Here is a 26,309-nt window from a genome sequence, read left to right as displayed (position 1 = left end):
CATGTCTTAAACATATCCAACCTAACACTGTGGCCTTCACTCATGCCCATTACTGTCCAATTGCACATCACAGTGCTAATGTGCATAACACACAAAGGACTCTGCCCCCATGTACAAGATACCATCTTGGGAGTGGCTGCACAAAGTGCCAGACAAAAAAACAGATGTGGCCCCCTGAAACACCCAGGGAATGCAGCCTCACATGCCATGGGACACTGTGTGGCCCATGCTATAGTGTGGCAGGTGTGTGCAGGTGTCCATGGCCAGTATATGTGTGTTGCGTCCGTCTAATAGTCACACTAATGAGGTCCGACGCGTGTGACAATGCGTACGCATTGCACGGGTCATGACTGAGCTGTGCATACGCCTTGTCATTGAATGCAATGAGGTCCGACGCGGGTGACAATGCGTACGCATTGCACGGGTCATGACCGAGCCGTGCGTATGCCTTGTCATTGAATGCAATGAGGTCTGACGCGGGTGACAATGCGTATGCATTGCACGGGTCATGCCCGAACCGTGCGTACGCCTTGTCATTGAATGCAATGAGGTCCGACGCGGGTGACAATGCGTACGCATTGCACGGGTCATGACAGAGCCGTGCGTACGCCTTGTCATTGAATGAAATGAGGTGCGACGCGGGTGACAATGCGTACGCATTGCACGGGTCATGACCGAGCCGTCCGTATACCTTGTCATTGAATGCAATGAGGTCCGACGCGGGTGACAATGCGTACACATTGCACGGGTCATGCCCGAGAGGTGTGTACGCCTTGTCATTGAATCCAATGAGGTCCGACGCGGGTGACTATCATGCATACGTGTCAGACAGGCATGGTCCGAGACAGGCATACGTCTTTGCCATTGAATCGTATGGAGACGGGTGCATGTGAATATTCAAAATACGCGTTGTACAGCCAGTTGAACGAGCCGGGCGCACCCATTGGCTCAGGACTGTCATGGAGACGGATGCGGATTCAAAACTTGTACGAGTTGTGCACTGGAAATTCAGTTGGATGCCTACAACAATGTTGCAATTTCAAGTGATCCATGAAGGTGAAGATTTGAACGATGCGGAAGGCGTGGACGAGTCGTACTTTTAAATGGATTGGCCACATTCATAGAATGCAACCGTGTTGGACCTATCACTTGGGACACATGGCACAGAGTCTGCCTCTACAGCACAGATATAAGGCTGGCTGGACCCCAGGGAGCTCACTTGCCTGCACTACATGCTACTGGACCACATCCCTGCTACCACTGCTGCTGTCTATGCATCCTCTGGCTCCTGCTATGGCACGTACACTGGAGAGGGCCCCAGCCTTCACTGAGGAGGAGAACCAGGCCCTGCTGGACAGGCTCCTTCCAGAGTACAGAAAGCTCTATGGGACACCAGGGGAGCAGGTGAGTGTGCTGTCCACTGCCTTCCTAATTATGCATCTTGTCTGACTAGCAGAACTAGCAGTGATGACACCAGTGGCAAGCATTCTCACTGACTACTTTCATCCACCAAAGTGTGTAGGTACATGTAATGAATAGTTTTCCTGCTGCTAAAGTGCATTATGGCAAGCTTAAACTATCCAGGCATTGTTAACATGTCAGACATGCATGTGAGTTTTCATTCCCAATGGTTGCACTACCTGTGTAATTTATTTCCCTTTGTGGTGATGACATGTATATCCAATTGTGTGCTGCACAAATATGGGGCATGTGTGTTAATGTACTTTTCACTTTATCATCCTCACAGGTTGATGCCCACCAGAAGCAGGAGATCTGGCTGACCATCGCCCGGGCTATTCGTTCTGTGGGGGTCTACAAGCGCCGCATCCGCAGCTGCCAGAAGAGGTGGCAGGACCTTCGGGGCTGGACCCGGAGAATAGCTAGAGTCCAGCTGAAGCTGTCCCCTCCATGCAGGAGGGGCAGACACCGGACCCTGACTCCCCACATGCTCCGGATACTGGCGGTGGTCTTCCCGGACCTGGATAGGCAGCTGAAGGCCAGACAGCAGCAGGAAGGGGGTAAGTCCATTCCTGATCTGTGTACTATGTCTGACATGCAAATAGCAGTCTTTTGTCCGGGTCACACTTCCAATTTACGTAGGTCTTGTAGTCCCAAAATCAGGTCCCTCATCTGTGTGATGCACCCTCCTCATCTGTTCCACAGGTGTGGTCCCTACAGTCTGTTGCTTGTGTCACTAGGGCACTGTGTCCCTGCAGTCAGCTATGTTTCAGGTACCAGTCAGCATCAGTTCCCGTGACTCTGTTGTGTGTTTCATGGGTGGTTCAATTGTTTACACAATGCCTGAGATCTGACTTGTGAACTGCGTGTGCCCTTGAGATGTGTACCAATTGCTGGTCTGACTCGCAACATGTTTCTGGGGTATTCAAAACAAAACCATGCAGCAGGGGACTCCAATTTTTGGGCATCAGGAATATGTATATCAAGTATGTCACAATTGCTTAGCCACCTGACTACTGCCCGGGGCAAAACACTGTTTCACTTAGTCCTGCCCAGTCATGCCCCCTCAAGGGCATTCAGAAACACTCTGTAATCCCACTCCTGTGTATGAAATTGCAGCTTGTGCTTAGTGACATGTGCCCTCAGGTGTGTGCCTCTGTGTCATTAGGGTGTGGCTTGTTGCTACGTACAACTGGGCTGTCCATGATTCAGAGGGTCAGCATGACATCTGCAATGTGACTGTGGGAGACAAGACCTGTGTGACATATAGGTGTGTGATCATCTGACAGCGCACAATGGTGTATGCAACTGTGTCCCTCATGCAGCTGGGTAATATGCATGGCAGACTGTGATGTGTTAATGTACATGGATTTGTGTTAGCTGAGACTCATATGTATGATTTGCATGATGTGGGGTCTTCTGGGTCCTGGATATGTTGTTTGCAGGGGATGGGCAAGTGCGCCGGTCATCTGCAGAGCTAGCTTTACCCCTGAGCTAGGATTGTGAGTCAGTGCATATTGTTGTTGTCTGGATGCCCTTCCCCTGTGACAGGAGACAGTGTTGACTGACTTTCAGGGCATCCCAGTGCCATGGCATTGAACTTGCCATGAGTGAGCCTGCGTTGTGTTCAAGTGTGCACCATGCACCCCATTGTGGCCTTGCCCATCAGGACATGAGTACATCATACTGTGTGTTGCAGGCATGCATCCCAAGCATGTCAGATAAGTCTCTGCCCATCCCTTCATCCGGACACATGTACTGAGTCAGTCGCAAGAGATGTGCTGTGGGTCTAGTGACATACTCCTACATGTTCACTTGCATGTACAACTAATGTGTGGGTGGTGCATGTTGGCACATTGGTGTGTTAGCATCCAATATGCAACGGACATATGTATGACAGTCAAGGAGGGATATGTGTGCCATGGTTGATGTTGAGAATGACATTTGTCTCATCCTAAACAGTGTTGGCACTTTGAGCTGTGTTCAGCTGATGATGCCAGGGCTTGCCCTGTGATGTGATGTACTCACTGTGGTGTGTGCAGTCGGTGCAGGTGACTGATGTTGTTCTGTTACTTCCTATTCCTATGCAGATACATCCACGGCCACAGGAGGGGACAGCTCCACGGAACAGGAGGAGCCACAGAGCCTTACAGGGACAGAAGGAGAGGAGTCAGGTGGACCCAGTGGCACGGAGGGCGATTTCAGCCACACAGAGGAGTCGTCAGCACCATCCCCCCCAGCTGAAGGCCACAGTAGCTCTGAGGATGACTCCCCTGTGGAGGCGGGTGTCAGCAGCCACCAAACACCAGCTAGTGAGGCTGTCTCCGCCACCACCTCCACCACCACCCCCCTCCCATCGGCTCCCATCCCAGAGGCCCCTGTGGGCTCCCGTGTTCGTGAGCATGTCTCCTTTGTGCCAGGCACCGCACCCCCTGCCCCTGTGTCCCCTGCTGCTCTGAGTGAGGAGTCTGTGGACTTACTTAGTCAGATCCATGTAGGGCAGACATCGATGCTGAAGGTCCTCCATGCACACACAGGTCTGTTGACACAACTTGTGTCATTCATGGAGGGCATTTCCTCGGGCATGTCTGCCCTACAGAGGACCAACCAGTCCATGGCCTCCTCTCTGACGGCAGCAGTGTCCCTCCTCCAACAGTCCCACACCCCTCCCACCCCTGCACCACCCACGATTCCTAGCACACTACCTGTCCCAAGCACAGAAACCCCCAAATCAAGGGCTAGACGTGCACACAAGCAAGCGCAGGGGACTGATTCCACACTCACAGGGGCTGGTTTGCTGACACACACACAGTCATCCACAACCACTCCACAGTCCTCCGAGACCTCTCCCTCCCAGCCCCCTTCCCTTGCCTCACCTGCAACCCCATCCCCCCAGAAGCTCTTCCTCTGTGACCTTGGCCTCTTCCCACCGACCCAGCAGATCCTGATTACAAGGGGAAGAGGAAGTCCCCACACACAGAAGGGAGTGCCCCTCACACCCGGACACCCTCCCCCAGGCACAGTCAGACCGAGATGCCCACCCGCAAGTCCCCCCGGCGCAAGAAGAGCAAGACCCCCCCGACAGCACGAAGCTCCAAGGCAAAGTTTCCGTCCTCCATCCCCCAGGTTCCCCCGCCACTCCCTGCCCCGGGTTCCCCCACACACAGATACACCATCCCCAAAATGCTAAGGCCATCCCCCTACCCTAGCACTTACTCCTCCACACCTGGTCAGACAGTTGGTGCCACTGATGTGGGGACTGTGTCCCCACCCCCTGCCCTGCCGACCTCACCTGCCCCCATTCCGCTCCCATGGATGTAGGCACTGCTTTTGAGTCCACGGCCACCCCGTCTGACTTCGGCACTGCAGTGGTGAGCCAATCCACTCCATCTGACCTGCCCACTGGAGTTGTGCCGGCACCCACCCCATCTGACTTGTGCCCCACAGGTGTGACAGCACCCACCACTTCAGTCAGCTCCACTGCAGTTGCAAGTGTCTCGCCTGCATCCCCCACCTCTTCACTGCCTCCTTCTGCTGCGCCCTGATCCTGTCCCTGCGGTGCCTGGCCTGCCCCCATGTATGCCCCTCCGAGGGATGACCCCGGTCCTTAGCAGTGCAGGCAAGCAAGGTCTGACAGTTGTCACTCTAGTTCACTCCTTGGCATTTTGACATGGACTGGCCATTGGCCTTTTGGTTGCACAGACGTTTAGCATTTCATATACTGAATTTGTCACTCTAGCTCACTTCATGTCATTTGGACATGGACTGGCCATTGGCCTTTTGGTTGCACAGACGTTTAGCATTTCATATACTGAATTTGTCACTCTAGTTCCCTCCTTGCTATTTGGACACGGACTGGCCATTGGCCTTTTGTTGGAACAGACGTTTCACTTTTCATATGCTGAAAAAAGCTTTTTACTTTGTCCCTGGAAACTTGATTTACCTGTACGTCATGTTGATGTTGTTTTACATGCCCTTGCACCTGTAATGCTTGGTTTACAATGTTGCATACTGATGTGTTGATGTGAGGTACTCCCTGTGGTCCATGAGATATGTATCCTATTCTGGTGGGTATCCATGTCATCCTTTGCAGCTACCTGGGTGTGTCTGGATCAACTATTTGTGTACATCTCTCTGTGAGCATTTCATTGGCATGGTCACATCTGTGGCTTGCACCCCTGAACATATGATGTGCTTACCATTGTCCAAATTGTCACTTCAACATACTTCGTGCTCATCACTACTGGCCCTACAGGTGTGGGCATCATTGTAATAGGAGCAACTGGGTCTTCTGTGCAACTTGCTAGACATATGTTTTGGGAATGTTCAGCTGACTTAGGGAAAACTCCCATACCCAGGCTGTTGTGACCAGAGCCTTCATTGTGTGGTTACTGATGGCTGACTGACCAAGTGTTCTGCAGACATGAGTGGGACTTGTGGTGAATATGTTTGGCACAGCTGAGCTCCCACAGGAGTTGTGTCCCCTCAAGTTAGTATGTTGTCCAGTGACATGGCCTGGGCCCATGGTGTGTGTTGTATGTGCATGTGTGTGTGCCCACATCCCTGTTCATACACAAACAGGGTTCCCTTGATATGTTCCTGTTGTTGATGCTTGCTGAGTGGTACTGGGTTCATCCCACTACTTTTCCAATGGGCTACCAGATGTGTGGGTGCATGACACACTACTGTTAATTGGTGTATCATCATCGTGATTTGTCAGTTCTGAGTCGTGGTGATGATGTTGTCAGACACAGATGGGACACAGTCAGGGTTCCTCAAGGCACTTGTTTGTTCGCAATATCATGTAGTTGTCCCTAGGTGGTAGTTGTCAGTGATTGAGACATTTGTATGTGTGTGTGACTGCTCCCACTTGTCGGGTTCACGGCAGCGATGCTGGCAGGTGTCAGCATGGGTGCCTTGTGTTCCTCCTTGGCATCTGCATAGTCCTGGGTCTGTGGCAGAGATTCTGAAGGTTACATGACCTTTGAGGTCATGGCCATGTACCGCATACTGTGCAGTGTGTCTGTCATTCCCCAGGGTTGTAAACAGTCCTTGTGTGATGTGTGTGTGCACCTTAGTTCCTGGCAACATTCCTGTGTTTGTCATGGGTGCATGTGCAATGTCACCTGTCCATGTGGACTTCACAGATACACATTGTTGCATTTCAGGTGTGTGGTGTTGATGGTGGACCGATGTGAATGTTTGCATGGATGGTACCCTAGATCCCGTTTGTCCATGGATGTGGGGCCATGCTGAGTGATTTGTGTTTGTGTATGTGTGATGTACGTTTGTGGCACAGGACACATGTCTGGGTTTCCCAGTTTGTACAACATCTGCCTTTGTAATTACAGTGGAGGTGTCATGCATGCTTGTGTCACCACACTGTCTGTTCCCTGGGGGCAGTGGTGTTGTGTGTCAGTCTCTTGCTGTGTTAGTTAGTGTTCATTCCAGCTTGTGTCACATGTGTCTGTTGTGCTTCCTCTCATCTCCCAACGCCTGATTGCCCACTGAGGGTGTCCCAATGATGGTTTACTTTTGTATGGCATTGTGTCCACATCTGTGTCACTGTGGTTCAGCCCCCCTCATGTGTTGTGTAGTTGCCTGTGGATACTGTGACACACACACACACACATGTTGTGTCCGATGTGCAGTGTGAGTTTGCCTGTTTGTGCATCTGCACCAGTGCATTGGTATTGCTGTTGTGGGCCTTGGTCTGGATGCTGTTTCTGTGATTTTGCATGCTGTCCCTGTGAGTCATTTCACATCATTGTACACATTCATCATGGTTGTTGGGTGCCATTGCTGGCATGGAATGTGAGTTTGTGAGCTGACACCTACAGTCTACACATGGTTTGATTGGTGTGTCTATTTTCGAGATGTGTGCATGCTTGGTGATGCTCACTTCTGCTGTTGTGTCATTGTACGCTGTGTGCAGTGTCAGCCCCCATGTGTGGTGCTTGTCTGCACATGGCCGAGAGTGTTATGTTTTCACAGCACTGTTAGCCTCATCACATCTCTGTGTGTATGGGACACAACCACTAGTTTGCCCCAGAAGAGTTTGTTGTGTTGGGAGCAGGGATCATACATGCTGTTTGTTATTTGCAGCTTTGACCATGATGACACTTACCTTTTGGTCACTGTGTTGAGATGGGTTTGGTCCCCATCACCACAATGCTCGACATCTGCTGCATTTTGTGAGCCCCCACTTAACTTCTGTTCTACACAGTGAGGGGGTGTTCTTTTTACATTGCCACAGTGCTATGGTGATGCTTGCCTTGTGTATGTCACACTCATGTGTTGGTCACACATGTGCTGTTACTTACATTGTATGCTCGTAGCCATAATCACTGTTGTGGGCATTTGTCACAGACTACACACTGTTGTCATGATGTCATGGGGGATGTATTTTGCGGACATACCTGATGTTTGCGTATGCTGGATGTGTTGTGCATCACCCATCCTATGGCTGGGGGTGGCAGGGGTGATGGACAACATAGTCCCTATGGGTGTGGGTGGCAGGGGTGATGGACAACATAGTCCCTATGGGTGGGGGTGGCAGTAGTGATGAGCAACAGGTCCCCTGTGAGTGGGGGTGGCAGGGGTGATGGGCAATATAAGCCCTGTGAGTGGGGGTGGCAGGGGTGATGGGCAACATAGTCCCTATGGGTGGGGGTGGCAGTTGTGATGAGCAACAGGTCCCCTGTGAGTAGGGTGGCAGGGGTGATGGGCAACATAGTCCCTATGGCTGGGGGTGGCAGGGGTGATGGGCAACATAAGCACTATGGGTGTGGGTGGCAGGGTTGATGGGCAACATAGTCCCTATGGGTGGGGGTGGCAGTAGTGATGGGCAACAGGTCCCCTGTGAGTGGGGGTGGCAGGGGTGATGTGCAACAGGTCCCCTGTGAGTGGGGGTGGCAGGGGTGATGGGCAACATAAGCCCTGTGAGTGGGGGTGGCAGGGGTGATGGGCAACATAAGCCCTATGGCTGGGGATGGCAGGGGTGATGGGCAACATAAGCACTATGGGTGTGGGAGGCAGGGGTGATGGGCAACATAGTCCCTATGGGTGGGGGTGGCAGTAGTGATGGGCAACAGGTCCCCTGTGAGTGGGGGTGGCAGGGGTGATGTGCAACAGGTCCCCTATGGCTGGGGGTGGCAGGGGTGATGGGCAACATAGGCACTATGGGTGTGGGTGGCAGGGTTGATGGGCAACATAGTCCCTATGGGTGGGGGTGGCAGTAGTGATGGGCAACAGGTCCCCTGTGAGTGGGGGTGGCAGGGGTGATGTGCAACAGGTCCCCCTGTGAGTGGGGGTGGCAGGGGTGATGGGCAACATAAGCCCTGTGAGTGGGGGTGGCAGGGGTGATGGGCAACATAAGCCCTATGGCTGGGGATGGCAGGGGTGATGGGCAACATAAGCCCTATGGCTGGGGATGGCAGGGGCGATGGGCAACATAAGCACTATGGGTGTGGGTGACAGGGGTGATGGGCAACATAGTCCCTATGGGTGGTGGTGGCAGTAGTGATGGGCAACATGTCCCCTGTGAGGGGGTGGCAGTAGTGATGGGCAACAGGTCCCCTGTGAGTGGGGGTGGCAGGGGTGATGTGCAACAGGTCCCCTATGGCTGGGGGTGGCAGGGGTGATGTGCAACATAAGCACTATGAGTGTGGGTGGCAGGGGTGATGGGCAACATAGTCCCTATGGCTGGGGGTGGCAGTAATGATGGGCAACAGGTCCCCTGTGAGGGGGTGGCAGGGGTGATGGGCAACAGGTCCCCTGTGAGTGGGGGTGGCAGGGTTGATGGGCAACATAAGCCCTGTGAGTGGGGGTGGCAGGGGTGCTGGGCAATATAAGCACTATGGGTGTGGGTGGCAGGGGTGATGGACAACATAGTCCCTATGGGTGGGGGTGGCAGTAGTGATGGGCAACAGGCCCCCTATGGGTGGGGGTGTTAGTGGTGCTGGCCATGCAACCCCTATGGTGGGCTGTTGTTAGTGGCCAGGATATGGATCCCCTGTGTGCGTGTGCCATTTTGCGGGTACGTGTCGTTTGTTTATGTGGTAGGTGTCTGACTTACCGCCTGCGCCGTAGGCGTCGGTCCCTGATCCGCTCATAGATGTAGAGTACTGGTATGACCTGCGCGATGGGAGTCATGATGTGTTCGTGTCGTACACGCTGCTTGTTGCTCCGTCTCGTACCTGCTGCAAGCTGGTCCGTAACTGCTCACCTACACTACCACAAAAAGAGAATTAGAATGATCTATTTTAACGTCTGTTTATCATTTGGGGATTCACCAGACTTTAAACAGTGTACTTCATTTTAGTGACCTATAAAGAAAGCCAGCTTCCTACATTTGGTGTCAGCCGTGGGATAGAAGACTTTGCATTTGCTGGAACCACTTTGTCAATAAGTGACCACACGAGTAAATCCCAAAATTTCCTTTAGTTAAATCCATTTTCTCGATTGGTCTAGTTTTCTAATTTTCTAAAAATAAATTGTTAGGGCCTTGGTTAAGTCCCTGAAACTGCCCGATTAGAAATGTAATAGTCTGTACTTAAGTTACGACAAAGTCTCTAGTGTTTAGTTATTTTTTATAACTTCATAAAAAGGTCCCAACTTAAATAAAATAATGCCTGAGACCTATAGACAAGCTCAGGAGCTCGAGCTGACCCCTTACTTGAACCTGAGCCATGCTCATTGTAGGGCCCTCTGTAAGGGCTATGTTATCAAACCAGGCAAAAGCCCCAAAAAGGAATATCTCAGACAACTGATAGCTCAGTTTGATAAAGATCAAACAAACGTGGTAGTCCAAGCTGAGGATGATAAGAATACTGATGAAGATGATGGCGAGAATGGACAAGAGTCGGTCCACTCACATACAGCTGAGGCCCCCTCAGATGAGGACCTTATGCATGAAAGATTGACGAGGATCCTGAACTTAAAAGCTCAGCTCATGGACATAGAAAGGCAAAGGAAAGAGATGGGCTTAGGATATATATATATGGTGGCAGCATACAAGTTCCTAGGTAGAGGGAAGGTTCTTATGACTCAAATCTCCCCAAAGGGATTGTCCCTAAATATTAAGATGGTGATGATATCACCAAATGGTTCACTGCGTTTGAGAGAGCCTGTGTGGCAAGAAAAGTAGCTAGAACAAATTGGGCTTCTCCTGACTTTGCCTGAAAAAGATGCTGATTCTTATGACCTCATGAATAGTACCCTAATTGAGGGCTTTGAACTCACCACTGAAGAGTGGAAAGCCGACCCTCACTAGAATAGGTGGTGAACAGACGACTTTCCAAGTTTCCCTTTATCAAATAGGCAAAATAGTCCCAATCACTGCAAATAGCCAGCTGATGGGAATGCATTCTTTAGCAAAGCACCAATATTGTAAAAGACAAAAATATGTATCTCGAGGCGTGGCTAGCAGCCGATGAGCATGGCTGCTAGCAGAGAGAGCTCCCACTACCCCGCAGGCTATCCTGAATAATCCTGTGTCGTAGAGAACTATAAACTCGCTCCGAGAGTGCGGCATGGCTTGGGAGACCCGCAGCGAGCACACAAAGGTGAAAAGAGCCCTCTCAGGCATGCTAGAGTGAGCCGAACAGAGAAGGACGGAGGCTCCAACATGGCGGCACCCAGACATGCGATAGTGGCATTCGGATTCCAGCAGCGTCTGCACGCTGTGGCCCCATCGAGACAAGTGGCGGACCAGAGTGAAGGTCTGAGAGAGTGGCTGACCCGGCGGAAGAGGCGAGTGGGGCCCAGACTGCTGCAGCAGCTGCCCAGAGGTAACGGGGTAGGCATCCCGGGGCTGAGGCCACAAATGGAGGCCCCGGCTCTGAAGGCCTGCTGGGCCCCGACCGGGCCTTGCCGGGAAGGGAACATTTGCGAGGAGAGGGACAGCGGAGGGCGAGAGCGGAGTGACCCGGGAGCAGAGGTACCACCTAGCAGACGCTGACGAGGCTGTCGAGGAACAGCGGCCCGCGCCTCCACGTGCAGACCGAAACGGAGATCTGACACCGGCGCCACGGTAGGCGAGTAATCATCACTTTAGCTGAGGCTGTGCGTTACAAGCGGCCTGATCGAGTTACACCCCCATCCCACGTGTACTAGATCGTTTACTGCGGCTTCAGAGTGAAGGGCGGTGATTCCTGACGAGACCTGGTCTGCACGAGTGCACCACCAGCAGAAAGGCTGTGGCTAAATCAACAGCTGACGATGGGATCCCGAGACTGAGGGTGTCCCAGAAGCTGCCAGAATAGACTGGGAAGATAGAGGACATGAGTGGGGATGAAGGGTGCGCATGACCACACCACCTGAAGAGGCGCATTTATAGAGAAGAGTGCGTGGTTCTTCCCTCCCCCCCCCACTCTAGCCAAGGTTGCTGGCAATCTCCTGGAATGGAAGTGACAAACACCTAGAGACAGCCCGGGTCCATGCGTAGCTGGAGTTGCAGCAGTGATAGTCGATGACACCACCCTGCCTAACCAGTGATCCGTGGGAAGAGTGGGCGATTAGGGCATGGCTTGTTGAGCCCCCATCATCGCGGAGTGCCCATACGCAGCGAGTGCCCTCGGACGGAGAGGGGACCTGAACTCGGGGAGCTGGAGGGACGGGACCCTAGAGAAACCCGACAGGCCAACGGCGAGATTGCTTGACTCGCTGGGTAGGCGGCGGAAATTACCGAGGTTGTCCTGATTATACCATTTATTCACGAGACTTCAAGGCGCATACATGGCAACAGGCAGGGGTCCAAAGGCCAACGCGCAAAATAAACTTGCCAAATTCGCCTGGAATAAAACAGGGAACGACCGACAAATGGACAAAACGGAGGCGCAGAATGCCCATAAACCAGGGTCGGAACCAACGCTCCACGACATCATGGCGGCCATAAACGGAGTACGCACCTCTCTGGACTCGGTTAACGTAGAGGTATCTCTCATCAGAGCGGACGTTCGCAAAATGGATGAAAGAGTGAAGGAACTCAAAATCATCACAACAGCGCTGCAGACTGACACTTCCCAGCTCCAAATGCAGGTGGTTCAACTACAGAATAGACAGGAGCGAATGGCGCAACAACTCGATGAATATGAGGGACGGGCCCATCGCAACAGCATACATTAGGCGTTCCAGAACAGGCTGAGGGGCTAGCAGCCGACCTGTATGTAGAGGAATTGATAACCATGCACCTACAACCTAAGACCCTGTCACAATACTTCTTGATAGAGAGGGCACATAGGGTGCCAGGAGGTAGGCTGAAACATGCCCCCCCCCCCGAGACCCCTCATCGCCCGTGTCTTTAATTATCGAGACAGAGATATCATACTGCAGACGGCAAGATCCAGTCCGCCTCTAAGGATTGATAACAGCGAAGTCACATTCTTTCCGGATTTCACGGCCAAAGTTCAAGCCCAGCGACACAGCTTTCAGGCAGTGAAAAAAGAGCTCCGGGACCGGGAACTGAAATACGCCATGCTTTTTATGGTCAAGCTCAGAGTGGAGTCTGACGGTAGGACATGGTTCTTCACATTGTTGGAGGAGGCGTAGGACTGGTTGGAGGGGTGGTGCAGGGTGGGGGGGCCAAATAAGGGATCGCAATGGAGTACCCAGACAACAGTGGGGGAACCTGGACGATCCATCTGTAGGTGGCTCCGCTGCCATGAACGAGAAGGAAACGGAGCCCGCATAGACCTTGAGGATGAGGACTGACCGCCAGTAGTTCTACGGAAGTGCAAGTATCGCAGAAGTGGTGAGACTGTTCTTAAGACTTACATACACATGTGGTTGCTTGGGGATTTGTTTGCTGCATACTTAGTTTTGATCACACCCCACTGAGGGAGATACTCCTGGGACACTTTACTAGTACGGACAATGGATAGACCGCTACAGGCAAGATGTAACGTGCAACTAGCGGGATTGGGGCTGACTAAGCCCATGCTTTTTCAGTATTTCGGGGGGAAGAGAGGCACTCTGCCTAGTTGGGGAGTGGGTAGTTCTAAATCCACGGGCAGGGGGGGCAGGGGTGCGAAAGGGGAGGAGAGAGGGGTGTTCACTTTTTCAATGTTTGGTTGACTTGCAACGTGACAATTGTATATTGCTAAGTACTGATGTTCTAGCCGGTTTCAGTGCCAGGGGAAATACGTAGAGGAGAGTTACTTGGGTTCAGCTAGTATCAAATGCAACTTGTTCCTTATCATTGATCTACTGTTTTGAGATTTTCACCATGGTACTCGATGGGGGATGAAAGAGATCGATCACTCTCTGTTCTAACCTGGAATGTGAACGGGATGGGAGATAAAATCAAAAGGGGAATTGTCCAACAGTACTTGAAGAGACAATTTCGTACTACTGCAAGAGACGCACTTGGTCGGGCATAAAAGCAAAGCCCTTACTAGATGGGGTTACAAACTCCTAGTACATGCAGACTACACCAGTGGCTCCAGGGGAATGGGTATACTGGTGAAAAGAAGTATGCCTCTTATTGTGCACCATACGTGGGCGGACCCTAGGGGACGATTTTCCATTTTAGAGGCCCAGTGGGAGGGGAGAGTGCTTAATGTGATTTCACTATACTTGCCGCCAGCACTGGGTAAGGAAGCCCTGGTAGACCTTGGCAACATGCTGACCGATCTTCCCGTGGGCACCTTAATCCTGGGAGGTGACTATAATATGACCATGGATGACATAATTGATAGGCACCCACAGCGGCCGGGAGCAAGATCAAATGGGCTCATGACAGAATTCACCACAGCGATGGGACTGACCGATGTGGGGCGAGCACTACAACCGACTGACATGCAATACACGTATTTCTCTAGCGCGCACAAAAGTCTATCCCATATCGATTATTTTCTAACATATACAGCCTCATTAGGTAGCTTCAGGCACCCCCAAGCCCTGCCGAGAGGAATTTCGGATCACTCCCCAGTCAGGATCGAACGCACGCACTGGGAACGACAGCCACGCACCACGATCGCCCTCAACCCGTGGCTGCTGAAAATTCCTGACATAAAAGAGGAACTGTGTACACAAAGTGGTAACTACTTCAAAGAAAATCTGGGCTTGGTTGACTTGGCGCAAACCATATGGGAGGCATATAAAGTGGTCTTTAAGGGATAAGCCTTGTCCTTAAAAACTGGGTATATTCAAATGAAGCGCCGATTATTAGTTCAGGTGGAAGAAGAACTCCAACAACTGGAGTCTGACCATGCGAATAGCCCATCGGACGACATTCACCACCCCTTGACACTTAAACAAGAAGAGTACAGAATTAAAACTAGAGAACACATGATGCCCAAACACCACAGTATCCAACACAGACTGTACGAATTGGGCGATAGGGCCGGCAAGACTCTAGCATGGTTAGAAAAGCGAGAACAGGGAACAAAATGGGTGTCCAGGTTAACACTGCCAAGTGGCGAGACACTTACCCACCCCAGGGATATAGTGGAGGCATTCGCAGATCACTTAGAGAAGATATACTCTCCCTCTACCACATACATAGCGGAAGACTCTCGTCAACTCCTCTAAAGTAGAGACTTGCCGATCCTCTCAGAATCAGATAGAGACAACCTTGATGAGGACCTAACGGATGAAGAGATCCAAAGGGCCATCGGTTAAATCAAATGGGGAAAGGCGATGGGGCCTAATGGCACTCCCATTGAGTTTCTAAAAGTAACGGGCTCTCAAGTAGCCCCACACCTGCGAGCTATGTATAATGAAAGCTACGAGAAGGGACAGCTACCTGCAGACCAGCGTCTGGCTACCATAGCAGTTATCTGTAAGCCAGGGAAGCCTGAGGACAGTTGTGGCTCATATAGGCCTATCTCGTTGATCAAGGTAAAGGCAAATATCCTAGCGAAAGTCCTGGCCATACGACTCGTTGCAGTTATTTCCTCCCTGGTACACCCTGATCAATCTGGCTTTCTGCCAGGGAGAAATATAGCACTCAATATCCGTCATCTCCATAACGTGCTGGCGCGCAGAGAATTCCTGGAAGAAGATGCAGTGGTGCTGTTGTTGGATGCTTCAATGGCATTCGATTCTAAAGAATGGCCATACCTATTTGAGGTTCTAAGCAGGGTGGGATTCGACCCCAAGTTTCTCGGTTGGGTAAAACTGCTGTATACCGATATACGGGGCAAGTGAGAGTCAACAACTACACGTCCCGTGCGTTCTTGTTACGGAAAGGTACCAGACAGGGATGTCCTTTGTCTCCACTGATATTTTCCCTCATATTAGAGCCCCTAGCTGCATGGATACGTCGTGACGCGATGATACGGGGGCTGAAATGGGCAGAGGACCACGAAGACCAAATATCCTTGTATGCCGACGACATCCTATTGTACCTTGCCTCCCCCTATAAATCCGTACACGCTGTTTAAAACATATTCACAAATTTCGGGAAATATTCTGGATATGCAATCAATTGGAGCAAGTCGGTACTGTTCGTGCTTCGGGGGCAGATCCCTCGTCTTCCAGTGAATTGTATGATAGAAGCGGCTAGAGAGGGGTTCCGGTATTTGGGAATATTTGTCACGTCACATCCGGCTCTCTTTCACAATCATAATTTAGCGACCCCGCTAGCCAGGCTACGTACAGATGTAAAGCACTGGCGGTCCCTGCCCTTGTCCCTAGTGGGCCGTGCCCCCCTCTTCAAGATGCTGGCCCTTCCGCACTTTTTATATATTCTTCAGAACTGCCCAAACCGTGTCCCAGATACTTATTTCACAGCAGTGGAAAGTGAGGTCCGTGCGCTGCTGTGGGATGGTAAGGCCCCTAGGGTGGCAATGAAAAAGCTAATGAAAAGTTGGTATGACGGGAGCATAGCATTACCAGACCTTACGCTCTACTATTGGGCCTCACAACTGGTAGCAGTAAATCATTGGATGTATCACCCCCCTACCAATCCAGCCTATGCTCTGGACAGGTATCAAACAGACCGCTCGGGTTATTTAGGAGCCCTATATTCCCGCACAAGGAAACGTAGATATTTTGGACCCACCTCACACACACTAAGGAATTTGGCATCAAGTGAACTGGGCTGGGCTACCACCCTCACCAAAGCAACGCCATTGTGGTACGCCCAGAAACTAGGCATGCTATGTCATCAACCAGGGTTCGACAAATGGGACATGATTGGAATTTCAGTGGTAGGAGAGTTGGTTAAAAAGGGTTCTATCCTTAGTTTTGAGGAACTCCGGGGACACTACCAAATGGCTCAAGGGGAACTATTCAGATACTTGCAAATACGGGACGCCTTACAGACGGCTTTTCCAAATCTCAAAGACATACCAGAGTCATCGCCATTAGAAGATTGCTTGCTAGATGGGCCACTACACTCGAAAGCCATATCTTAAACATATAAAAAACTATGTAACAACCTGCCCAATACCTTTAGTAAACTTAGTGAGCAGTGGCAGAGGGACCTGGGACCCATTGATGATGAGTTCGGCCATTATGTCCCCAAGGGAAGCAGCCATCACACTTCGCTTTCGACTGATAAAGCTCAGGATTTTACACCGGTCCTATACGACAGGGATCACTTTGGCTAAAATAGGGGCAAGACCTGATGACCTCTGTCTGAGGGGATGCCAACAACCAGCCACCTTCTATCACACTATCTGGGCTTGCCCCACTATCCAACATAGATGAGAGGAAGCCACAAATTACATACAGACTGCACTGGGAAACGAGGTAGTTATCACACCACAGCTGGGACTGCTAAACATCTGGGCAGGTACTGACCTTACTGAAACTGAACAACAGCTGGTGACGCTAGGATACACACTGGTCAAGTGGGAACTGGCGAGAGGGTGGGGAGGGGCAACTCCACCTTCCACTCCTGGGTGGGCGAAAGAATTACACAAGTGCATGATAGCGGAGAAGGAAGTATTTATAACCCAGGGGTGCCCCAAAAAATGGGACAGGAAATGGTCCAAATTAGAATGTCTATCGGGGAGACATGTATATCCCCAATGGTGGAGTTGGAAAAGCGCAGAAGTGAGAACAGAGATGTAATCAATTAATGTATATGCTTTGCTGACCCCTGCATAACATGCAAATGTATGAGTAACTGTACTATCTACTAATCGGTACTATATGTATGATTGCTACTGATTTCAATTAAAAAAATATATATATGTATCTCGGCTGCATCAAGTAGCAAAGACTGAGGCTGAAGGGAGATTGTGGACCATATTTTGTACTAATATAGTAATGATCAGTTGACTTTAACCATGTTTATTTGTGGTTTCATCCCATGAGTTAATGGATATTATAGTTTGTTTTATTCTGTCTCCTATAAGTAGTATGTAGTATATGAAGGTCATAAGCCTAATTCTCGCCTCCAGTCCTGACACAGAGTTTGAGGTCTAGTACAAAGACTACAACTAACAGAAGAACGACTAATGTTAGAATAATGCAAATCAGACAGACATTGTAGAAAGACTGTGCCAAAAAATACTGCAAACTAAATAATCTTTCTTCCAACTACAGTCTTTCAGTCATGTCTGTCTAAGGCTTGAATAATGGAAGCCATACAGACCATCCTAGTAGAAAAACTATGGTAGATGAGACTGATGTGAACCAGACAGATGATACAAAATGGCGGCCTCTGCTTTGCATGAATGCGTGACTAGCACTGTTGCGCCAAAAAACCTTGAGTAGGAAGTTAGTTGGAAGAACCATAGGGTTAAGAAGTTAGAATTGGTTTTGTGCAGTTAATATAGAAATGTTGGATGTGCCTGTTCTGCTTTGGTGTTTGACTCTTCAGTCACTCTGCTTTGAGTAAAGTTTCTGGTCTAGGGTTGCTTGTGTTCTGGTTCAGAATGGCCCTGGCCTGGCAGCTAGGGCTGGACTGATACTATTGGAGCAGGACCGAGGATGATTTGCATATGGCTGGTTTCCATCTGAGGTGGCATGGTGGGCACAAAATTGATGGTCTGAGGTGCGGCCCCAGTAATTACCAGTGGATGAAATTAATTTGTACATTCCACCCATCCCTTTTTCTGTATTTCCGAGTAAAGCTTAAATACTCATTATTATGAAGTAACATGCGTTCAGAACAACCGTTCTGGGGTGTCAGTGAAATGTGAATTCTTACGACTGATATACGCTGGACCAGGGGTCTTGTGATATATTGCTGGAGCAGCATTCACCCGCCAGTACCCTTTGAGTTACAGTAGCTGATGATGGAACATGTGGTCCCACAGTAAGGGGGTGATTAGGATGGCGGGTGGATCACCACCGCCTGCCCGGCGGTGGCGATCTGCCCACCATCCCAACCTGATTTATGCCCCGCCATATTACAATGACGGGGGGTAACGCGACGGACGCAAAGTGCGTCTGCCGCTTTTCCGCCGGTCGACAAAGGTTCCAATTGCCCTCCGGGCAGACTGGGGCCCTAATATGGTAACGCCGCCATCCATATTAGGATTCTGAGTTCCACAGGGTTTTTCTGCCATGGAAAGGCCGGCGGGAAATTGCCTTGGGGTCCCGTTGCGGACCCCTGGGGGGGTTGGGGGTAGGGGGCTGCACTTGGGTACCATTGCCGTGCACAAGGTGGTAGGCACCGCGCGGTGCCTGCCATGTTGTGCATGGCAATGCACAACATGGCTCCTTGGCATTGCGGCGGGTGCTGCTGTAAGCAGCACCTGCTGCAATGTCAACAATGCGGAATGCCACCGCCAGCGTGGCGGTTGCATCCTAATTGGTGGTGCGGGGACCGCCGCACGTCTGGCGGCCAGTCCCAGCACTGCTAGGGTGGCCATCCTAATAACCCTCTAAGTGTGTGATTTCATCTGGTTTGTGTGCATACAGTGACTCCAAGTCTGAAGGTAGACCCATGCTGTAGTGAAGGTTTAATTTTGAGGAGGTTTGGGAACTGTTCTAATGATTAATCTTATTTTGCTGTTCTTAATAAAGATGAGCAAGGGTTGTGCATCTCATTGGTGCCTAATGCATACGCTTCATGCTTCGTTATTGCATTTTTTCTTCTGATAACTGCCATCATCACCCCAGCGAAAGGATCCCCCATCTTGCTGATCTCTACAAATAAATTGTCTATCTGGATTTAATAGTTGATAATGTAAGTTTATTCTCAGTTGTAAGTTAATTTATTGCTCACGGTTGTGTGAGTGTATTATTTGTAGTTGTAGGTTAATTATTTATGTGACATTTTTACTCATAGTGGTAAGTGTTAGTTTCTTACTTATAGTTGTAGGTGTGTGAGTCTGTTACTCATTGCTGTGAATATCATTGGAAAGACCAACCTCCCAGATTGCTTCTGTATACTGCTGGATTTGATGAACTGCTTCGTTATCACACTTTGCCCTTCTGCTGATATGTCTGATCCCTTTCTTAGGGTCAACTCGAGCCAATAACCTCTTATCTGATACAGTTGCTCTTCCTGAAGGGGTTTTGTCTGAACCTTTAAATTACCCCCATCACATTTGTCTCAGCCAAGGTACAGTGGTAGGAAACATGCAGTCAGGATCATATTTTTCAACCCTTATTTGTTTGTCTTACTCGGAAAATAGTTGCATGAGCTCAGTTCATAGAAACAATTTGGTTGCATGAGTTCAGTTCATAGAAACAATTTTATTTTCTGGTTCTTACTAAAGACAACCCTTTTAATGCAACACCGGTAAAGAGCAGTGTGATAAAATAATTATAAGAACAGGATTTGAGGTTCCCTGTAATCTTAATCTTGTTTCACCTCCATCTATGTTCTGCGGTAAGCCCCAATATCTGTCACCCTCTTTGGTCCTTTCCTTGAGCTCCTAGTAGCATCCTCAGTTCTTTGTAGGAGGGAGCTACCAATGTAGTTGAGTCTATTATCCATAATGGATGTGGTGAGGCTTCTCCTACCAGCCCCTCTATCCAGATTTCTCCACTGTAAGGGTGCACATGGTGTCCTGGAAGTGTCATGAAGGAGGGTAGTCAAAGTATGTGCTGGAGAAAAGTGTTACAGGTAAGTAATTCCAAACAACGTACTGCGTAAATCCTAATGTAATTGTTGTGTAATTATAATTATTGTGTTTCCTTGCAGTTGTCCCTCAAACAATGGTTACACGAAGAAAGAAGGGCGATCGCACCTTTCTGACCGGCTACGTGTATGGATTTTATCCCAGAGACATTGAGGTGAAATGGCTCAGGAATAGTGTAGAGATACCCTGGGAGTCAAGGGACATCCTGCCCAACCCTGATGGAACCTACCAGGTGTGGACAACAGTGGAAGTTCAGGAAGGAGATGATGAGAAAATGTACAAATATGAGGTGTATCATAGCAGCCTGCCGGACACTGTGACAGTGATATATGGTAAGTGCGCTTTGGTCTGTAGCAGGTGATTGTGACCATGGGGCACATATTGACTTTGCATAGTCCCTGGTTTCATCTGTTCCTGTCACGGGCGCTAGGCCCAGCCACATAAGTCCAGTACCGTTTTTATACAGATATTTGTGGGAATGCTGGGTGGTAGATATTTTGTTGATCTCTGCAGATTTCAGTAGTTTCCCCTTATAGAAGTATGAGGAAAATATGATTTTCACCAAAGATTGAGCTTTAAAGAGCATTCTGGGTAAGAAAACCTAGTGAGATCCATGCAGGTCACCTCAACCTACACTCCACTGCAAAAAGGAATCAAGGTACTTTGTTACATATTGTTAAGCCATGCATTACCTTCAGAAGTAAGGGGGCACAAAATTCCCTCAGCTCACTCTCTTAATACAGCGCATATGGAGGTAAGCACTCAGATGCAAGTCATCGACATGACAGACTTTATTGCACCCCTCATCATCAGTGCCAGCACCTTCATCCTCCTCACAAGCCTTGGCCTCACCTAGCACATTATCAATCTCACCCACACTTCGGATACCTATTGGAACCTATTTTCTCCTCAATAAGCAACACAACTGTCTACAAGCCAGCAACTATGATCTGGATATACCATGCTCTTGTCAGTTTCAGCACACCCATCCCACACCACCACAGACCTACCACCACCAGATTAACCTCATGCAGCTGGGAAAGCACCACAGAAGAGGAGAGTTCTTCTGCCCTCTCCACACACAACCCGTGCACACCAGCAACCTACCATTCAGAATATCAAGAGCTGCATCACCGCATGAAGTCCCATCCTCGCTACCCTGAAGTGCAACCCAACAGCAAGAGCTCAACCACAGGCCAGTTGATACACAGAGTAACTCAGGCTGACTAAATGTCACTGCAAGCAACTGGAGTGCAAATGGAGAACAAGTCAAGACACCACAGATAAAGACATCTTCAAATCAACCCTAAAATGCTACCTCCAGTACATACGGAACACCAAGCGGCAGCTCTTGCGGACACAAACAGCAGCTAGGAAATCTCTGGCATCATCAAAGAGTTCACTGTTCCTTCAGCCACGTCCAGCAACATCACCCCCTCAACCATTGTTTGGATTACCACTGCTCCCTGTTGATAACCCAAAAACATTAATACCACCTCATTTATATAATAGGTTGGGTTCTGTGGGGCTACAATAACTTTTCTTTCACAATCAGCGTTGGGGCATTGAACTAGGTTCACCCATGTCGCCTGTGGGTGTGAAAACAAACTTGACTGAGCTGAGCCAAAGACTGAATTTATGCTCCTGTCACCTCCAACAACATCATCCCCTCAAAAGACCATTGCAACAAGCTCTCTGAATTCTTCTCTAACAAAATCACCTACATATACAGCATCATTGAGCCTCAACCAGACCCCATCACTGTCGCAACTCAACTTCCCATCACTGCCGTAGAACAAATCCTACCTTGTGGCCAGCAGTCCCCACCATCAAAATCACTGCTACCATGAAGACCATCTACTCGTGGGCCCATGTGATCTCTTCCCCACCACACCTTTACCAAAGGACTACTTCTGATTAGTGAAGCACTAACACCCATCCTCAATGCCTCCATGGACTCAGCCTCATTCCCAGACACCTGGAAACATGCCACCATCATGCCCCTGCTCAAGACACCATCCGCTGACCCAGCCCTACTTTCTAACCATATACCCATCACTCTCCTACCATACCTAGCAACAGTCTTGGAGAAACTAAACAACCGATGCCTCACAGACCACCTCAGCAACCCTTAATGTCATGCGGTCTGGATTCAGGCTGAACAGAAACAGCACTCCTCGAAAACCACATGATCCTTGATAGAGACGACACGGCAGCCCTCATTCTCCTGGACCTCTCTGCAGCATTTGACACAGTCTCACACCCCATCCTCATCAGGCGCCTGCTCGAGACTGGCATCCAAGGACCTGCTCTCCACTTGATCTGTTCCTTCTTAATGGAGATGTGAGGAAAATGGTTCACCCCCACATTGTACCCCTTTTTTGATTACTTGTGTAATGTCTCTAAAATGCACTGATCCCTGCTGATCAGGCCTCAGTGCATGTGCTCTGACCTTCTTAAAAGTACATTGTTAATTGGCTAATCCCTCAATTGGTATACCTTAACTTACTTGTAAGTCCCTAGTATATGAGCCTGGGGTAACTAGGGCATATAAGTTAAAGTGTCTCTCATGGTCTGCAGCACTAGTTGTGCCGCCATGACTATCACAAGACTCCTTGCCTGTCATTGGGATCACTGACATAATATCGACCTACCATAATATCAGGACAAAATTATCAAATACACTAATATTGACATCCTAGACTTATTTTAAAAAAATACACAAATATCAACTACAAAATATCGTTAAACATTAACATCGAAATCAACATTATTGAACTAAACAATATCGTGATAAATAATATTGAACACATTAAAAAAACATACAGAATGACAAAAATATCGATAACCAAAATATAGACAACAATATTATCGTTAAAAAAAATATTGACATGTTAAAATAATTTACAGTAACACAATATATACCCCCCAAATATTTAAATAGCAATAACACACACAGCATACATTATAAATCACTTAACATATTTTAATGAAATTTAACAACAATGTCATGAAAAATTATAAACACACAATATTATTTACTACTTCAAACACCATATCTAAAATAAAACATTATTATTTAACATTTAAAGAATATGCATTACAAATAATATACTACACCACTTTTAATTAAAAAAAAAAAGTAACTGCAACTTAATTAGCGTTGACCATATATAGAAAACAACTTCCAAATTAATTAAAACCAGAAGTAACAACCAATGAAATACACATACAATTAAAATAACCCAATAAGATTAAAACAGCAATTAATGAAACACTATATAAACACACGCAAATTAAACATTATTTTACCTTGCAACCAAAAAAGAAAGAAGGAGAAACTCTGCTAGATTGCTGACACAACATTGAACTGCATTATAGAAAACTCTGATTACAGCTCCAGAAAGTAAGTAAAATAACATTTCAAAACTACTGCTACTAAAAATGTTCTTAATTTTTTTTTAATATGAACAAAATTATTAATATCTACTTGCAAATAAGGCAAGTATTAATCTCAAAATAAGTAAAACAATTTTTAAAAATACCTAACAGAAGTGCAAACTAACTACAACTCCCCCTCCCCTCAAAACGCAGTGTAACAAATTTATTAAAATTACAAATTTTTTCTACAGGAATTTCTGAAGAAATACCAAAAGCAAACAGCAAAGAAAAAGCATCAGCACTGAAAAAAATCTTCACATTCAAAATTGTAAAGTATTAAATTGACAACGTACATGTTTTACAAAATGAAACAGCACTGGAATAGTTTTAATGATTTTTATATACATTTCTCTGAGCATTTGAAGAATCATCATGACTGAAGGGGCCCAATTTACTACTTCCAAGAAAGGCAAATTGTTATTATGTTATATGGGGTATGTGTACACACAAGAAAAGTAAACTGGGGACAAAGTTAACTGGAAATTAAGCAAATATTATTCTAACAAATGTTATGGAAGGGCTGCTACAAAGGAAACATTTGTATTATATGTTAGAGAGCATAATCACCCCCTAACGTAGCTGAAATTGAAGTTTGAAATGCTTTAGAAAATATAAAGGAAATTAGCACTACTTCTCAAAAGCCTACAACAGAAATATTTAAGCATATGCTCCCCAGAGTCCCAGAACATGCAACTGGCCAAATGCCCTCAATCTCGTCACTAAAATGAACAATAGCTAGAACTAAAAAAGCTACTGCTACCACCACACCTATTCCCAAAAAGTTTGCTGAAGTAGAAATACCACCTGAACTCACATTTACTCTTAATGAAGAACAATTTCTTCTTTATGACAATAAATCAGCTGACAAAAGAATAATTATGTTTGGGACTCCCACAAATTTACTAAAATTACAAACCTGTGAAACATGGATGATGGATGGGACTTTTAAAATCCCAAACCATTTTACCAATTATATACAATTCATGGACTTTATCAACATACAATCATCCCCTTTATATATGCTGTATTACCAAACAAGCAAACTACCACCTATTGTGAACTTTTAACCAAAGTAAAACAAGAAAGCAATAATTACTTTCTAAAAAACTGCCCTCACACAGCAATCCAAGGTTGCTGTTATCAGTTTAACCAATGCATTTGGAGGTACCTCTAAAAATCTATACTAAGGACCTGATTCCAATCTCGCTGGGAAAGCTCTACGGCCGACTCGCACCCTTAGAGGTTTCCGAACGACTTGGGCTCCGAGCGATGGAGAACGATGCGATGCAGCACTGACCGACTCTGGTCGCTCGGAGCCCCATTCAAGTCTATGGGAGCCTGTTGTACAACGCGTACATAGGCTCCCATTGAGAAAAAACGCATGTCTTGGAAAAGGGCGCACCCTGTTGCGGGGACGCCTTGGTCCCGCTCGCACCGTGCATGAATGTGTAGGGGGGACCCTTGGCTCCCCCTCAGTTAGTGAGTCATAGGGCCCAGTGTGAAGGGGGGCCCGCTGCGGACCCCTGAAGTCCGCTTACTGGAGCTTTTTCAAATTGGAGGCTCCGACTCGATCCAGCTGCTCGATGCTCGCATCGTAATTGGTCACCCTGAAATCTGCCCCATTGCACTGAACGCGTCGGCCATGTTGGAGTCATCCGGAGGGGCTCACAGATGCATATGAGTTGCTCAGAGCGCAAGGCAAGTTTCGCATCGTACTTGCGTCGCTCGTACAGCTGTACGAGTCGCCCGGAAATCGCGCGTATGACTCGGACTCTGTCCTGACAGATGCCATCAGGAGCGCCTCCGAACGAGTTCGGAGTCAGGCCCTAAGTGTAGAATATGCAACAAATAGCAGCTTTGCATATCATATTAAAAAATTAATAGCACTAGCATACGTACAAATTACTGACGTAGCCGAACACTACAATTTATTAATTGAAAGTCCCTATTACCAACAAACTGAGCAGAAACTAAGGGGCAAATTACGATGGTGGGGGGAGGCCCCTCCGCGGTGCTGGCAATGGCGGAAAATGTAATTTTCTGCCCGCCAGCAGCGGTCCTCACGCCCGCCATATTACGATGGGCAAACATAGCCCATTTCCCATCTGCCGCGGAGCGACGCAAACCGCCATCAAAATGCGCCCGCCACCGCAGCGGTGTGAGCCAATAGAGACCCACCGCCGTGCGGAATGATGTCTCTTCCGCCGTACAAATTAGGATGCCCCAAACAGACCCTCACACCGCAGCGGAAAAACCGCCCAACCAGAGACGGCGGAAGCACCACAGCGGAGCGCAAAATCTAATTCCCGGCCCTGACCGCAATGGATCCGTCACTACACGTCTTCCCGGCGCTTTACCTGATACACTACCAGCAAGTCATGGACCGTCGCAGCCGCCGCCGCAGGTACGTAATCACAC

The 26,309-nt window shown here is 48.6% G+C and overlaps 1 protein-coding gene across 5 annotated transcripts in view; it reads left to right on the top strand.

Annotated features, from left to right (window-relative positions):
• The window catches only part of LOC146869795 (major histocompatibility complex class I-related protein 1-like), a 193,950-nt gene that overhangs the window by 80,972 nt on the left and 86,669 nt on the right, over positions 1-26,309 (top strand). For all 5 annotated transcript variants that reach the window (XM_085616223.1, XM_085616143.1, XM_085616458.1 and 2 more), the window contains one exon: positions 20,513-20,782. In XM_085616223.1, coding sequence (XP_085472349.1) covers positions 20,513-20,782 — 270 coding nt within the window. The remainder of the gene's footprint in view (positions 1-20,512; positions 20,783-26,309) is intronic.

The sequence above is a fragment of the Triturus cristatus genome, chromosome 1_1 (assembly GCF_964204655.1).
Source record: "Triturus cristatus chromosome 1_1, aTriCri1.1, whole genome shotgun sequence".
In the NCBI taxonomy this organism is placed as follows: Eukaryota; Metazoa; Chordata; class Amphibia; order Caudata; family Salamandridae; genus Triturus; species Triturus cristatus.
Note: the sequence above shows the minus strand (reverse complement) of the source record. Positions and strands in the feature narration are given on the sequence as shown.